The sequence below is a fragment of the Anopheles coustani genome, chromosome 2 (assembly GCF_943734705.1).
Source record: "Anopheles coustani chromosome 2, idAnoCousDA_361_x.2, whole genome shotgun sequence".
NCBI classification, from domain to species: Eukaryota; Metazoa; Arthropoda; class Insecta; order Diptera; family Culicidae; genus Anopheles; species Anopheles coustani.
Window position 1 is genome coordinate 32280235 of NC_071289.1, and position 16919 is coordinate 32297153.

The 16919-nt window shown below is 46.9% G+C and overlaps 2 protein-coding genes across 2 annotated transcripts in view; both read right to left on the bottom strand.

Annotated features, from left to right (window-relative positions):
* Nucleotides 1–16919, bottom strand: part of LOC131261950 (tRNA-dihydrouridine(16/17) synthase [NAD(P)(+)]-like) — an 80435-nt gene that overhangs the window by 43934 nt on the left and 19582 nt on the right. The window lies entirely within an intron of this gene.
* On the bottom strand, nt 5269–6007 carry LOC131261959 (uncharacterized). The gene is made up of 2 exons (XM_058263840.1): nt 5688–6007; nt 5269–5599 (listed from the first exon to the last, which is right to left on the bottom strand). Exons 1-2 carry the CDS (start codon nt 6005–6007, stop codon nt 5269–5271), a joined length of 651 nt encoding a protein of 216 aa, XP_058119823.1.

Consider the following 16919-nt stretch of genomic DNA (forward strand, 5'->3'; position numbering starts at 1 on the left):
CCTACACGCGCTCATATACGTAATTTAGAGACTCGCGTAAGGAAGCAAAGAAGGGGATAATAAAAACAATGAATGGCGCAGTGCAATCACCACCGAACCAGTGTGGGTTGCATTTCTGAATGCAGTGTGACGCTTGCCGTGCAGAGAAGTGGTAGTTTTTCCTTCTTCTGGAAGAAAAAAAAACCCAATCCGTTCTCAGTATTGAGCCGTTGTGCAACGGTTGTGCAAAAGTTCCACAAACTAAGCTCGGCAATAAAAGAGGGAGGTGGAAAAAGCTGGCACACAAATCAACTGTTGTTTGTGCACTGCAACCCTGCATTGCATTGGCATTATATGTTGGTTGGTTATCCCGTGCGCGTCTTTTCTGCGCTTGACTTCGAACGCTGTTCATTATAATCCTGCCATCCTGGATATAGTGGAACCATTTCTATTTGCTTCCGAGAACGGAACGGGAAAGACAATTGGTTTAACAATTAGTTTTTCCCCGGTACGTAACGGTAGGGAAAACAACAACTGCACTGCTTCCTGGAAGCTGCATTGTTTTATTGGTGTTGAAAAACGGACCGTGTTTGTCGCCTCGATGGCAATTTTCCAACGGAGGTTTTTCTTTGTCCTTGGTCTGGCCAGCAAACAAAACCATTTATTACCAAATTAGGCATAGACAAATGAACGTAGTTTTTCCAACCTTCCATGATAGTTGGAATTATCTGAAAAATCAAAGTCCCTAGCGAGATCTGTAAAAACGTCAGCGATAAATAGTGATTTTTCTTTATTTGCCTACGCGCGGCACTGCTTTATATGGAGTATGAACAACCGGATGGGAAACTTTTCGACTATTTCCAGCAAAATTTACCAATTTTCTATCTTCTTTGCTTTTAGCATTTCATTTGATTGTTTAGATTTCCATATATTTTTATTTAGAATAGTTAAAACAAATGAATAATGACACGCACTGGTTTTTTAAGGTGGGCTTCGCAAAAAACATGCTATCAAATAGCATTACGGTGAAGCGTAACATAAGCCTTTCAGATTTGTGCATTTGCAGCTCATGTAAACTTCATAAAGCGATGTTTGCATGAAGCGCGAAAACACAAATGTGAAAAGTAAAAACGGTACGTATAACGCATGTATTTGTCAAAATGTTTTTCGATCAATCACTCCAAACAACCGGTGCGTGTGAGTATATACATATAACTTCGCTGATCATATTAAATATATTCTTTCATTCCGCAGATTCCCAGCACAAAATGAACGATCGTAATTGTAATGCCCGGCCAAATTTGCGCCACCGTAAGTTGTCAGTCGGAAAATTAAAAGCTGCTTTTACGAGTAATTTGTTCATCAAGCAAATAGGTAACTGCGATGCACTAACACCACCACCATCATCATCAACTAGTGTCCCGCTCGTACTGGGTCGACTTTCCTGACCTCCGTCACCCCTTCCCCTTTGCCATAAAGTTTTTCATCGAGTGCATTAAAATCAAAGTTTCAATTTGTTCCAAAGTACCCCCCCCCATCTGGCTGGAAAATGGTTCAGGTGGCATGAACAGTGGGAAGGACAGGAGATGAGAGAACTCAAACCGAGCACACCACTAACACGATTACGTACAAAACCGTGGGGGGGAAAAAAGGGGAAAACAAAACGTGGTAGCACAACGCGCCCCGGAAACTCGTTTGGAGTAAGTAATCACCATTAACGGAATAGCGAGTGGTTGGTCGTCGTCGTCGTCGTCGTCGTCATTAAAATCTCTATCTTCCGGAGGACGAAGAGCAGGTTCGTGCCCTGGAGTACATCCCTGGCGAAAATGCCAGGGAAAACTATGGTGTACGTCGGCCATGGGGCAGGATATTTCACGGATCATTTCCACTGACACTGGACTTTGCTAGCGCGACTCCCGGACGCGTCCACAACATCGTCCCCTTCGAAAACTTCCCCGGTGGTGGCCACAAAGCCCATTGTCCTTCCTGCACGTCCGTTCCGGATACTTTAGCACTCCACTGGGAGCGCTTTCCGGATCGTGTGCGTTCCCTCCGGGCGGACGAGCTTCCTTCGAGGTTTTATTATTTTTTTTTGGCTTTCCCTCCTCGCCACTCTCGAACTCCTAAACGACATCAACCAATCTGGGACACGTCTTGACGGCGCAGGATTTTGACGGGGTTCGGCATGGCTCTTCCCTCCTTTTGTTTCTTATTACGCTTCCCGAGGGACGTATCCTGGGGGGTTTCTCATGTGTCACAACGGCTCGACAAACCTGTCCACAATCCTGATCCTCCGGAAATGGAAGGCGCACCACCAACCACTCCCCAGTGGAATGCTGGTACACGTGTGCGCCACTCCCGGTGCGGTCTTTTCTTTCCACCAACGAACCGGGAACATCCAACCTACGGGGCAAAACTCCGGCGTTCCCGTAATCTCAACTCCAAGCCGGTTCAGTCGTGATCGAAACTGTCCAACCGTTCATCCCGATGCGTCCCCCACGTTTGAACTCAGTGCCAGTATTCACCGTGGAAAAGGACAAGGAAGGTGAACATTTTACGGCACGGACGAGAAGCGGACGGACCCCGCGGCGTGTTCTGTCATCCGTTTAATTTCGGACTCACAGGCCATCACAGCAGTACGTCACATCACCGGAGGATTAGTATTCATCAGTCACACGGTTCTCGCCCGGGATTGTCACTCGCTGACTCTTGCCGATGAGATTGGGGCAAAACGAAATCCCAAACATCCCAAGTAAGAGCCTGAAAAATTGCTGCCACTCCCCGGGGACACACACACACAGGGGGAAAAGGCAGCGCGTGAATTAATTTATGGCTCCTGATAAGTTTCACCAATTAATCCCTTTCCGGTAGATTGCTTCGTAGCGTTGGCTTGGCCCGGAACTATACAAGGCTCGGAAATTTGTTAAACGAAACGACGTCTACGGCCTGTTCCATTAGCGCGGAAATTAGTGTTGGACTGACACTAGTCCGCTTTGCCGCTTGGCGAAAAGATGTTCGGTATCTTTCGGGATTTAACGTCGGACTTAGGGACTGTTATCGTATTAAAGGATTTTCACCATACCATAATTCGGTTCACACATTGCAACCGTTAGTTTACTTTTCCACTTCCGGCGAATCAACTGTGTCGGTTGTGCGAACAATAACACGTTCCACAAACTGCACACAACAGTTTGTTTTTGTCCAAAACCACCAACAACACGCATCGTAACAGATTGGTTTCACATTCGCGAATGGGGTTTTTGTTTTGTGTGGTTTTCATCTCGTTGCCGCAATGGAAAAACGCAACTCAATCATATAGGATCGACCATATGGTGTGTGTGTGTGCGAGTGTGTAGCACGACAACGATTCCGACGACGGAAAATCTCATTACGCCCGCCCGTGGTCGAAATCAAGTTATGATCTTTCCGTTTTCCGACGGTGCGGGGGAACCACAGCAAATTAGCGGTCAAACGTGTGTATGTACGTGTTTGTGTGTGTGCTTTTTATTCGTGTACCGCTCAACGAAGTGGAAAATAATTCCATCCATCCATCTCACCGGCGCTGTGATTGTTTTTGTGCGTCCCGGGGTTCGCGTGACCATTTCTTCTCGGTGGTGGTTGGCTTTTCCCATCGACCTCGCTTTCTCCACGGCAAGGACACACACACACACACACACACACACACACACACACACACACACACACACACACACACACACACACACACACACACATACACACGTACCATACCGAACGCTAGTCCATTAAAACGTGGTCAACCGGCCCGGGGGGGACGGATGGAGCGGGGCGGTGATGGAGAGACTTTGAAAAAGTGGAACCAACTAGGACCTGCGGTTGAAGTAGAAAATCAGTGCCATCAAACATGGGGTCCCCCGAAGGGCCCTCCACCTCCACCCCCGAACGAGCGAATGTGATATCGATCAGGTTTTTTTCTCCCTCACTTCATTTCCAGTCCAGTTCAATCCTGTGCCGAGTCCTCGGTCCACTCTATTTGCTCGGCCAGGGTTGACACAGCACGAACTGGGCGATGGCCGGTTAAAACACTGAGAAGAAGAATGAGGGAAAAGAGGAAGCAATTGAAAGAAAAAAGGCGGAAAAAAGGATCGTAAAAAAATCGCTCCAACGAAAGCGTAAATGTCAGTGGCCCAGCACTAATCTGGCTTATTCCACGTGTCCGTTGTACTAGGCGTGTGATTCGCTTTTTCCGTTCTTCGTGCTGCCCACTTTCCATTCGACGGACAAACACACTGGCGACCGTATCGACCGAGGATGAAGGTACAAAAAAAAAAAACAACGCCAACTTTTCCGTCCACCCCACAGCGATATGCAGTGCCTTGCAATTTTGCAGTGTTGCACTTTTTCTGACCTCCTTTTCCGAACGGCTGAAGCAAGAGTGGACGACGGCGAGCGGTGGAGCACGATGAGTGTATTACCGCAAGCTGTAAAAGCGATTCAGGACACTGGAGAGGTTCCCCGAAACCAAAACAGCACGGAGGCCAAGGAAGCGGAATGGGAAACCGGTTCACTCCGGTGAGTGGATTTTTGAACTAACATCGTATCGTCTTCATTTTCAATCCACTCCAGCGCAACCGGAGAGGTCTAGGGTCAGCTCAGCCAGTGGCTAAGGGGCAAGTCCTTCGGTTTTCTGTGTGTTTGGTTTTGACCAACGGTCCCAAGTTTGACCAACTGTCCGGTGTAGCTTGAACTTGACGTACCCGACCCGTTCCCCATACGGAGGGATTGCGTTGGATTAGAGGGCAACTGGACACCTGGGTCGGTTCAAGTTTTGTGACGCAGTGAACCACATTTTGCATAACAGATAATTGAAAAGTAAATTGCACAATGCAAACCATGCAAAACAAACGGCCACAACGGGGGCTGTGGCTTCGTAATGTAATGGAATACTGTCAGGAATAGTTGCGAATCGATATTGTTGGTTTTAATTTCAATCTGCTAATCTGCAAGAGATGTTATCTAGATACTAGGCTTGTGCAGACCTGGTTGGATGAAGTGGATATAAAAGAGCTCTACGGGGAACTAGTCTATCGTTGGGATTCAAAATGAAATGGATCCATGGATAAAAAACTATGTAATGTTTGATATTAGTTTATTCTAGCTTCTTCTCACTTCTTCTTCCTACTAATGTAAAATTTTCTTATGTGCAACAACTTACAACTAGAAAACTATTGTGTAACTATGCCTAGTGACGTATTTACAGCAAGACTATATATCACAACGTTAACGTGTGTGGCTCCACTTCCGCCACCACTAGTCGAGCAGCGTATCGCAGAACAAACTGTTGCCGATCGCCGACTGGAACTCGGCCGCGTACAGATGATCGTCCAGATCGTCGTCGATGTAGTAGTCGTTCAGCAGTAGTGCAGGTTCGCTGTACTCCTGGAGGGGTTTCCGCTTTAGCTCCGGCACCGGTGCATCCCAGACAATGTCCTCCGAGAGGAAGCATTCGTCGTAGTCTTCCTCCAGGAAGGTGCTTTGATAGAGCTGGCTGATGTCGCTGCTGTTCATCATGAACTGTTCCTGCTCGTCCAGCTCGGCAAGCTCTTCGATAACGCATGCCGGTTCGATCGGTTGGTGATTACTGTAACAGAAAAGGGGGAAACAAAAGAGTGGTTAGAAAAATGTCTGGATTCCACTCTGGAAACTTGTTTTTCGGGACGAGAACTTACCAAAAGCCGACGGTAGAGAATGGTGCCTGATGGTGTGCTTTCACATCGCAGCAACGACGTCCTGCCGTTTGCTGTAGCGTTCGGGAAAAGTACGACGCTTTCCAGTACTGATCCGCAAGCTGGCCACAGGGAAGACTACGCCGTGGTCCGGTGCAGTCGTGGCAGCCCGGCATCACACTTAACCGAGGGAACATTTTCAGCAGTAGCCGATACCACAGGTACATCAGGATCCGTTGGACCAAAATCATGAGGCTGATCTCCTCGAAGCACCAGCACATGCCGTCGCGGTTGCTGACGTTCTGTTCGGCGTAGCTGCACATGGTTGATGGTTGTTCCCTGCTGGTCACTGAGTACTGGAAGGTTCACTGATAATGTCACTGACCGTGTGTCACTTGGGACTGATAAGAATGCCTCAGATAAGTGGAAGTCGGAACACACTGACCCGAGATATGGTTCTGACTGCACAGCAGAGAATTCGAATGACGAATGATGAACCATCTCCGGTGTGCTTATTTTAAATACCCAGAAGGAATTCGGTTGGTTCTGGTTGAATTGACCTGCCCTGGCAGAGATCTTTCACTAGCACACACAGATGGTTCAGGCAGGGCGAACTCCTTCCCCGTACCACACAAGTGCAGCCGGTCTTGCCTGACAAGAGGGTGCAGCAGGCACCGTCCCTTCGTCGAGGTAGTCCGGATGGATGCTGCGGGATACAAAATCGTAGGCGTTGCCGTACAAACACGATCGCAAACATTGCAACCTCGCGCTGGTGACACGTTCGAACCTGTCCGCTGTACCCTCGGCACGTCAGTGTTCGGTAGGTAAAGGTGGCCACAGGTAACCCCCAGGAAGCCCGTTATGCCAATTAGGCCGAGGTCAACCGTTTGCTACACTTACGAAAGGCTCCTGGCTACCTGCGTGCGTGTGAAATAGAACATAAAGTGGACAACACCCCTAGTACGCACCTTTCGCGCGAAACGGTAATAGGCAATTTCTAGGACGGTCGTCGACGGGGGCAAAGCAGACGATACCTTCTCAAAACCTCCCGGCCTCTCGATCGGGCCTTCTTTCTCCGGTGGAAGGCGGAGATCTCATTCACGGCGACTCGCCTTTCCAGCTCACGTCTCTTTCCGCTTCAATCTGCCTAGCGTTTGCACATTTGCCTTTGCGACCGAACCGGTGGTAGTTGTTGCAACTTGTCGCAGCGTGTCTGGTCCGTGTTCCTGTGGTGTTATGTTGGTATACTGCGCTCCGCAGGGGGAGGAGGACCACGAGGACAAAAGTAATCCCTCAATATAAAGCAACACAACCGCAGGATTGTTTCGGGCATTGGATTTGCACCCGGACCGGTTCGGGAAAAGGATTCCCCCCGGAGCTACCGGAGCTCCGGAGGTCCTTTTGGGAAGGCCATAAAACCGGGTCCCATAAAGTAGTTGAATGAAATTGTAGCACCAGTTGATTAAAACAGAACAACCTAATGGAGGGATTTTATGGTATGCCCAATCCCCATCCCTCAAGCGAAAGTGTTGTAAAATTATTAATGTGCAAACGAAACTGTTCCTTTCGGTTCGTAATTAGTTGATGAGAGAAAATAATATTTATTTTGTAGCGTAAAACAAAAATAGAAAGCTTTAACAAAAAAAAGGGCCCCACAACAAAGGAGGATGGTGTTGTAAAACGAAACAGAAAACGGTGTTCACTTTAAACCGCCCAAAAACAGGCCTTCAACCGGGACCGTTTCCTCTTCCAAGGGAAGCACGTTTTAGCCTCACAAGAAAGGCTAAGAAATTTTAACATTATTCATATCCACGCCGGTACCGCCTTTTCGCCTTCCGTTCGACGCGAGCGGCATATTGAAAACTTTTTCCCAACCGGAAAACTTTTCACTCCCGCAAAAAGGGCAACACCGAACACGAAGCTAAACAAGGAGTTCAAGAGCGCCGTCGCAAGTAAAGCTAACTCCACGGGAGGCCCAACCAACGATCGTCTTTGGGTACGGGCGCGGGGTTAATCTTCCACTGCGGCCTTGCAACACACCCCGCGGGAGGCCTTCGATTTCCCCGCTGGCGCCCGCTCCACCCGACGGGTGGTAATCTGACTTGATTGCGAGAATTGTGTGGTTCAGTTGTTTGCCGATTCTTAGGTTAGGCTGCGAAATTGGCGCCGGGCGACATACGCACCATCGTCTAGTTTCGATGACAAAACGGTTCGCGGTTCCGGGAACAGGCACACACGGGGCCAACGTGGAAGAGAGGTGCGCGGTCTCTGATTAGTAATGGTGGGTGATGATGGCGCCCTGAACTCCCACTCCGCCTCGGAACGGTGCCGTGCCTGAAGAAGCGATGTGCCAAATGTGCGTTATTATCACGTGCTCGTGAAGGATGATGCCTGGGTGGTTATTACCCGGTTTGCGCAAATGTGAAACCGCCCAGGCAGTATGGGATGGTTGGAAAAGTTTCCTGCGGTGTCGAAATAAGCGAGGGAGAGGCTTGAAAAATGAACGGGAAGTGGCGCTCCAGTGTTAAACTGTAATCAAGAATATATTCATTTAGCAGGTGTGTGCTATAGAACGGCGCATAAATGGGCACATTACGCCTTGACAACGTCTCCGAATGAATGCCATTTTCATTGAAATCATAACCTCACAGGGTAAGAATACTGAAGAATAAAAAACCAATAAAGAATACTGCTCCGAGCGGTTTGGAGTTAGAAAAAGTTATTAAAAACAAAATTGCCATTTCCATTTTCGATACAGAAAAAGAGAAGAATGAAATAGATTAAAATTTGGTATCGTTCGGCTAGAGATTTTCTTTTCATGGAAGGGAAAACTTGAAAAGATTGCGGTTATGAATTTATTCCATTAAAAGTAACGATCCAGCCCAATATTACGGGTGTTTACGTAAACAAACTGCATATGATGGAAGCTAAGCTCTGTAAAGAAAATATTTCCCCAAAATTATGCTTTCACAGACAATATTTCGCAACGGAGCCTTGCGCAAACTCCGTTTATTCTGAGCTCAAAATAAAAACAAAACAAAAACCGGCTAGGTCAGTTTTAGAAGATTTACAACGACACTTAATGGAAGGTGTATTGACCTTCCGGGTGTCAACAGGGACTCCTTCAACGTGCCTGCTTCCAACAATCGTTGATTCAGCAGATTATGATTATGATGTTTCGCTTCCCGTAGGAAAAAAAAAACACTAGTCGATGGTGGAAAATTTTTTCCCTGAAATGCGTGCTTTGGTAGGATTCTTTCCCCCGCCCCCACTTCGTTTAAAGATAATCTGGCAGCGATAAGCACGCTACCCCGAACCACTTTCTTCTACATTATTCATCCCCTGCTTGGTTTCCGTCGGCGTCGTCGTCGGAAAATCGAGCCCGATTGCGTGTGGGTGGTAAGTTTTTTTTTCTACCCCACCATGCCCAAACCCAAGCGTCCGTGGCACACTAACGTGCGTTTCGGACCACCTCTTCGGATAGCTTTTGCCCGAAGGTAACATATCACAGGGAACCCTAAAAAAAAAGGTTTTCCTTGCGTCGCAAAACAAACTCCGGCACTCTCCGGCAGACGATTAAACCAGATTACGAAAACGTGATTTTTCATATGAATTTTGCGGTAAATAAAAGGATCTTGAAACGTGCCCGGTTTTTGCTCGTTTTTTACTAGTCGAATCGAAAAACCAACCTTTGAGACATGGTTTCAGCCTTTTTGGTCCAACCCGGTAAAAGCTTCCCAAACCGTGGGGAACTAAATGACCGTGGCTAAACCGGATTCACAGGACGCGCATCTTGCCAGTGCTTATCGGGCGAATCCTCATCATTATGCATTTATTTTCCCTCCGGAGATAATCTATTCCTTATCTTTTTTTATTGCATTAACACACGTTGGCGGCGGAAAGCGAAACCGCGGTGAATCTCTGGCCAAGGGTTCTTGGGCGATGGGTTCGTTTTAGGAAAAGCGATCTGTTAAAAGCATTTTTTCCCCCGGATCATAATGCCGGAAATTTTCCTGCTCGACGACAAATTCTGCAACCGACCGGTGAAAATTCATTTTTTCCCAGGTTTCCACCTTCCTCGAAGCCTTGAGATTTTTTGTTTGACTTTCCTTTATCTTACGACGGCTTTTAGCACGATGCTGTAACGTTGGCATGACGCTTACGACGAACTAATAAAATTCAAAAAGATCCACCACTTTTAAGATGCCTCGTGCTTTGTTCGGATCATCCTAAAAATCATCAACAAATGGTCAATCCCCTTTAGCCGCCCTCGAGAGGAAACGAGGTAGAACTCTGCAGAAAAGGTCCGTTGCACGGGCAACGTATAAAAACCGACAGGCCAACGCTGAATGGGCCAACATTTGACTGCCGAGCGGTTGGCGGAAGATGCCCCCGGACGCAAATGTTGATGGAACGGAAAGCTTTAGCTTAGTTTTACAGTCACTTTACATAAACTACACGTGGAAGCAAGAGTAAAATAATTTTATTCTGCGCACATGAAACAGAAGCACTAGGTGCAGATGTAAAACATGTAAGAAAAAGAACTCTAATCTTTCGACCAACCCCCGTCGACGCTGTCCGTTGGCTTTGGATATCAAATTTTCGAACCATTAATTTTCGTTCATGGACTAACATTCTGGCGCTGCTGATTGAACGAAATGCTAACCTTTGGACCCCTTTTCGGGCGCTTTACGACCGTAAGAACGGATGTTTTATGCCCGCTGCTCGGTGTTTTGCTGCTTTCGTCATTTCCGCAGGTCAGAGTTTTCCGGCAGTCAAATCTGGTTAACGGCGATCGTTGCTAAAGGGTACGAAAAGAGGCTGTATATTGCTGGCGGGGCAGCGGAATATACACGGTCGAATTCTTTCAATTTACGGTACATTTTCTTCGAAATTGGAACCTAAAGATGTTTGATTAACGAATAGCGTAAATGTTTCGTAATTCAAGAAAAACCTAAACTTCTTTTTTTATACCTATCAAAGTCCGGAAACAATTTTCAACGGAAAAGATTACATAAAGTTTACTTACAAAAAACAGAGCACAGGATTCCGGAAAAAAAATTATCGTCATCGGAAGAGGCAAGAATGAAGAAGATATTTAAAAAACAAAAAAACAATTAACTACACCATCGTAGTGCATAACTAACTTCCCAGCACAGCAAAAAAAAGCGAACGAACGTCGCGCCCGGTTTTAGGATGGAGCAAAAATTTAATTTTCTTCCACTACACACATTCCATCGGCAAGTTTGGGATATTGCTCGAGCCAAGCGGAGAGAAAAATTCCACTTGAATCCCAATCCGAGAAAGACTACACCACAAACACATCCACACACAGTCACACAGAATCGCCAATTCGTTAGCCAGCCCGGGTATGAGTACCCGAGAACCCTGGTGACAGCGAGACCGGATTTCTGGTCAGCGGTCGCTTCCGGCGGAGAATTTATTTGCCGAGTGGTGGCAAATTCCGGCCCGGCCCGGAAAGGAAACGAGCCTCCCGGTGGCCGGTGTTCCGTTGCGCTGTGTGCAAATGTGCTGGGGCAGTGCCTATTTTCGAACCGATTTCCACACACTGGCGACGTGTCACAGGGCCAATCGCCGTTGGGAAAATAGTTTAAGAAAAACCAGAAAACCCGAACCGAACCGAACGCAAACGCTCGCACGCGAGATCGAACTGGTGCGATAGGAAATTTAAAGCAGAGAGAAGAAAAAAAAAATAGGCAAACAAACGCTTCCGAAAGGAAATGAAATCGGTAAGGATGTGGACGGACAAAAGGAAGAAGAAGAAGAAGCGAGGAAAATAGGAAAACTAGGGCAGCGCGTTGACAATTGCCGTTCGCGTGGCTGAACGCATGAAGCTGAATGCATTTCATTTGCATCTGATTCGATGAGTTTTGCGAACGCCATCATGTTCCACACACATACACACAACTTCCTTGCGAAATGGAGGGCAAACAACAAGCAGAATACTAACATAGAGATAAAACGACTCAGGAAATTTCACTTTAAAAAGCCCAGCGACGACGGCTGGAAAGCGACAAAAAGCATAAGAAGGTTCCGTTGGACTTTCGATGCAATGGTGCCTGCGCCGGAGAAGGCGGCGAAGATCGATGAAAATGTACGCCAATGAAGCGATGGAAAATGGGTGGAAAACGAGCATTCTCGTGGCAGCTCGGTTTCGTGGAGCTGGTCAGATTTGCATGTCGCAATCACAACCCGTTTTCCATACGACAGAAAGTGATTTAACAGCGTCCTATAAGAGGAAGCTTGGAATCCTTGGTAACTTCATGAGAATTATTTTGAATTCTCGTATTTCCGTATGATTGGAAAAGAAAAGGAGAAGTGAGTGAAACTGTTCAGAAGCAAAATGTTTTCGGCGGTTTATGCAAGATTGCTCACAGTTGAAAGTGCCAATTTTCTTGCGAAATCCAATGCACTTTCTATAAAAGGACGTTTTTAAGCATACGGTTAATAACCCATACATGAAATTAATCTCATCCTTATGATATTGTTGTATTTTTCTCTATTCTCTATTATTCATAAATCTTCATGGCTATAGTTTATTCTTAGCCTACGCCTTTGAGCCTCCGGAATGTCGTTTTTTTCGTGTTTTTGTTCGTTCATGTTGTAACGCAAAACTTTCCATTCATTCATCCAATGCTTATAAACGAGAACAGCACTTTCGCTTCAATTCGGCTCTACCAACAGAGTGTCATCCATCCACTTACTGTCGTGTTTAGTGGATGCCTCAAACAACCCCTCTTTACTTCAACGCCCAGCTCTCCCCCGTGTTTAAGAGTCTCATTTTCTGCACTTTCCTCAGTGTTTGCTGCCGTACACAAAGTCTCGTCTTGCGGCCTCGCCCGCCACGCATCAGCATAACAATGGCAGGCCGGCAGGCGCTCAATGCGAGAACAAGGTTAACCAACCAACAACATAACACCTCGCATCTTTGTGTTGTTCTTTTGGCGCTCGTTTTTATACATATTTTTTTTTGTTATTTTTGCGGTGGGTTTTCCAACCACCACCCTTCCGAGGCGCGACGCGAACACTCGAACCTTCAAGTGTTTGATGAAGGATGCGAGGGAATGGCAAATCGAGCAAGATGGGTGGAAAATTCGATTTCAGTCGGAAAAACTTTTGCCACACAAAAGGCAACACACAAGCTCCGTCGAACGGGGCAAAGTGAGGAGTGCGTCGGAGCGGGGAATGTATATAGAAGTTATCACCACTCCAGCATCCTTTCGACTTGATATCACTAGAAAATCTCCCCAACGTTTCTTACGCCTCCTCCCTCACGGTTTATTTATTTATTTTTTCGTCCCTGTGTCATACATTTTCTAAATAATTCTTCGTTAACGTTTCCCTTCTGATGGGGCGCGCGAAATTGGTCTCACGCACTGAAAGTTTTCTGGGTGTAACGACCGACGAAACCCGGCCAGACAACGCTCCCATTTTCGCTGCTTGAAACTGTGCGGGGGAGGGAAAAGTGTTTGCTTACGTCTGATAAATTATACAAACATGAAGCCATTTAAACGATAGCGACACAGCGGATGCTTTTGATAAGTAGGCGATGAAAAACGGCAGACTTCTTCGAGGGTTGGGTGCGCGTTTCTCGATTGCTTTGACTTTGAAGTAGGATGCCACAGGAATAAGGCACAAGGGTTTTACGAGTTGTTACACTCAATTATCGCATATTTTCCGGATTTCATGTGTTGATATTTTCCTTTCTTTTACCGCTTTAAATTTGGGTACTAAACTTTCGTTCTAACTCCAAGCGTATTTTTGTTTGCACAGATGACACATTTTACCTTCGGGATTGGAAATGATTTCCCGCAAACATAAACGCACACCTGGCGATGTTTGAACTGCCCGCCAGCGCCCATACAATGTCGCGGCAATGATAAATTTCACATAACTCACACGAAACATGACGATCGAACATGCTTTCCCCCAGGCTCCTACCCGCACGAACGTCATCATTAACAAAGCTTATCATTTGCTACATTCAATTGAAACTCGCGTTCCCATCTATCACGTGGTGCGAGGGCTTTAAAGTACGCTCAGCGGAAAAGGATGAGTAAACGAAGAGGAGTGAGTGAGTGGTCGCTCCGTCGCTTGACATTTAAGTCGATAAACAATGGAACGATGTCTATCGACCGCATCAAATGAAACCGAGTCACATTGAATGGCTGTGTGTGTATGTGTCCTCGTACAAATAGGGAGGCCGGTGGAAAAGGCACAACGCTACCATTTCGATCGCTTTTCCGATGTCCCTTTCCGACGTGTCTACCTCCACGACATTTTCATGCGCACCCGCTCTAGGTGGCAAAGGACCTAGCACATCGCGTATGCCACGCACGTACGAACACCGGAAAGGGGGCCCGGCTTTTCCGATCACCATCACCACTTCTTCCCGCCCCTCCCACACGTTCGGATTACTCAAAGAGTCACGCGGGTATAGATTCGACTGCCGAAGTGTCCTATATTTTCGGTTTCCTCCAACTTACGACATGCGATTGCCGATACGGACACACAACCACCCAGTGTTGTATTTCAGCGCGTTGTCGAACTCCAGGAAGTCCGGCGAACGTTTCCGGAAGGTGACGGAATGGAATGGCTGCAGTGAAGCCATGGGCCGGAGAAGGTAATAGGCACACACCGCACTGACGTGTTCCATATTTATGTTCATTAGCCTAATGTTCGGTGAACCGTGAATCCTTAATACACCTGTATCCATCCAAACCGGGCAATGTTTATCGTGCGTCCGAGGGGAAGGGATAACTTGTGGCCTCCGCGATCGATGGAGCGCGAACTCAGGACTTCAACTTACCGACATTGTCGGAGAGTCCCACCAAACCCGAGGTGGTGCTTGGTGGTGGTGACGGTGATTTAGATTATAGCTATCACAAGGGACGGAGAAGTTAGTGCGAAATCAAAGTCCACGCGCTGGTACGAATGATTCGATACGCTTCCGTCCGGGAGTGGAGGTTCCAGATTTCCTCGTTGTAATTCTGCACAGTCTAAAGGGGGAGAGATCCTGCACGAAAGAGGGAAGTACGTAACACCCCGGCAACACGAACTTCCTTCCCTCAGTTAGGAAACAACGGTAATGAAAACTAATTATCTGACTCTGCACAGCATTCCTAAGCTCACTTTGACGCGTTTAGTTCGAGAGAAATCTGCACAGTAATCAAATTCATCGAACCCCTAACCCTAAACCATTCCATAGCTTTTGCAGGAGCAAACGGAGCATGCTTTGCTGTCGTCAAGGTGAGAAGTGAGGTTAGTTTAGTAGCGGTAGGAATTAGGTTGACAGGTTTTGTAAGTGTGCGTATGCAGAGAAACTATTTCTGTGGATCGTGATCGTTAAGGGCGAATAAACGGGCAATAAATATCCCGATGCACCGGGAATCAAATTTCCCCCAGGTTCGTTCAAGAGATCTCACAAGGGCGTTGCTGCTCCAGTCATCCACCTTCATAGCATCTAAGTGTAATTACCTAATGTGATTTGTGCGTACGATGTCGATGAAGTTGCGGCTGCACCGGAGGCACGTTAAGATAAAGCCCATTAGCTTCTGGAGGGCTCTTAAGAGGATAATTTCTAACAAGAGCCGGTGTTGTAAGATGCCGTTTACCGAGCTGAGCGGCTCGAATCGAAGGAAGCTGCTTTTAACGCCGGCTAAGTCTCCGTGCCCTTGGGGGGAAATTTTGCGGATTGCTCAACCATCGCCACAGTGTGTTTCCTCATGCCAACGCAATTTTCCCGCTACTTCGACAACGCTTGCGCTGCTCGGTTTTGGGTGGATTATCTAATTTTCGCAATAGCGATGCAGTCAAACGGTTCCACCGTTAAATTAAATAGGTATGAATAAATTACACCCGTAGCTCAAGCCCCCCCCATACCTGGTTTCCTTTTTCGTAAAACGTTTCCGTTTAATGCTTTGTCGCCTTTGTGAGCCGAGGAACCCCGGGACATTTCAACACGTCAGCGTCACACTGTCTGTCGGGCCTGGGTGGGCAAATAAGTTTAGAGTTAATTTTATTGAAATTCCATTTCGAGCGCTCGGCGAACCGGATGTTGTCAGTATTCGCAGTGTCTGTTCATGTTTATGAATATTCAGCAAATCAATCAAGTGGGTAGATTGTACCTTTATGCCTCCTTCCTTCGCCGAGTACCGAGCAAGGAAGGTGCCAACTTCCCCAAAAGGCCTCAGTTATCCTCAAGTAACCGATTCTGTGGACACTCTGTTCAACGTAATTCGTCATGTGTTGTCAAAATCACCATAAAAACGCGCTGTCATAACTCCTCCTTTTCATCGGCCGTGTGTGCTGGTTTTCTTGTCGGTGATGTGCGAAAATGAATTTATGCATGATTTGGGCAAGTTTCCCGAGATGCTGCGGACGTGTGACGAGCAAGATGGGAAAAATACACACACACACACATCGCTTTTGATGAAACCTCTTTCCCGGAGCTGCATGCGACAGTCTTCGATATGCCGTACTCAATTTGCTCCACTAAAACGGATCGCCAATCAGCGCGTCATCGTGTTGGCTTCAGGTTTCCGTCGGTCACCGGCGATTGAACATTCCCCAGCGCTTTTCCACTGATGTTGTTCCGGTGGGGGTGGTACAATATGGCCTCCTAGCGTACCGAGACCGCATGGTCCGGAAATGTGCCTTAGACAAGCTCTATTGAATTTTCTCGCCAGCAAATCGCACATCGGGAGGGACAAGTGTCTGTATGTGTGTGTGTGTGTTTGTGCATGTTTAGGTGTCTTCACCGTCACCACGAGGCATGGCGTTTTCCATACTTTCCGCCTTCGACCAACCATCTACAGTTCGGTTCGGTTGTTGGCTGGTTTGTCATGAATTATTTAACAGCGTTTTCCAAGAAGTGACAGACTCGAGGAAATTTGCGCAAAAAAGCGCAACCATAAGAAAGGAAGAAAAAGGAAGTGCGAGAGCAGTTGCTCACATGTGCGCGACCTTGTCGTTACGCTTGAGGTGAATTCATTGTCATGTATCTATTTACGAATAAAAAACAAACTCAACAAACTCAAACAAATTTATGCAGAATGTCGTAGAAAAGAAAAACTCCATTGCCAAAAGTAACCAAAATTAACATACTCTTCACATCAATTTCGATGATAGCGAATGGCTTTCCTCGAGAGAAAGTGGGAATGTAAAGAAACATAAGTTTGCATGGGGAAAATATGGTTTGCAGGGACAATTACT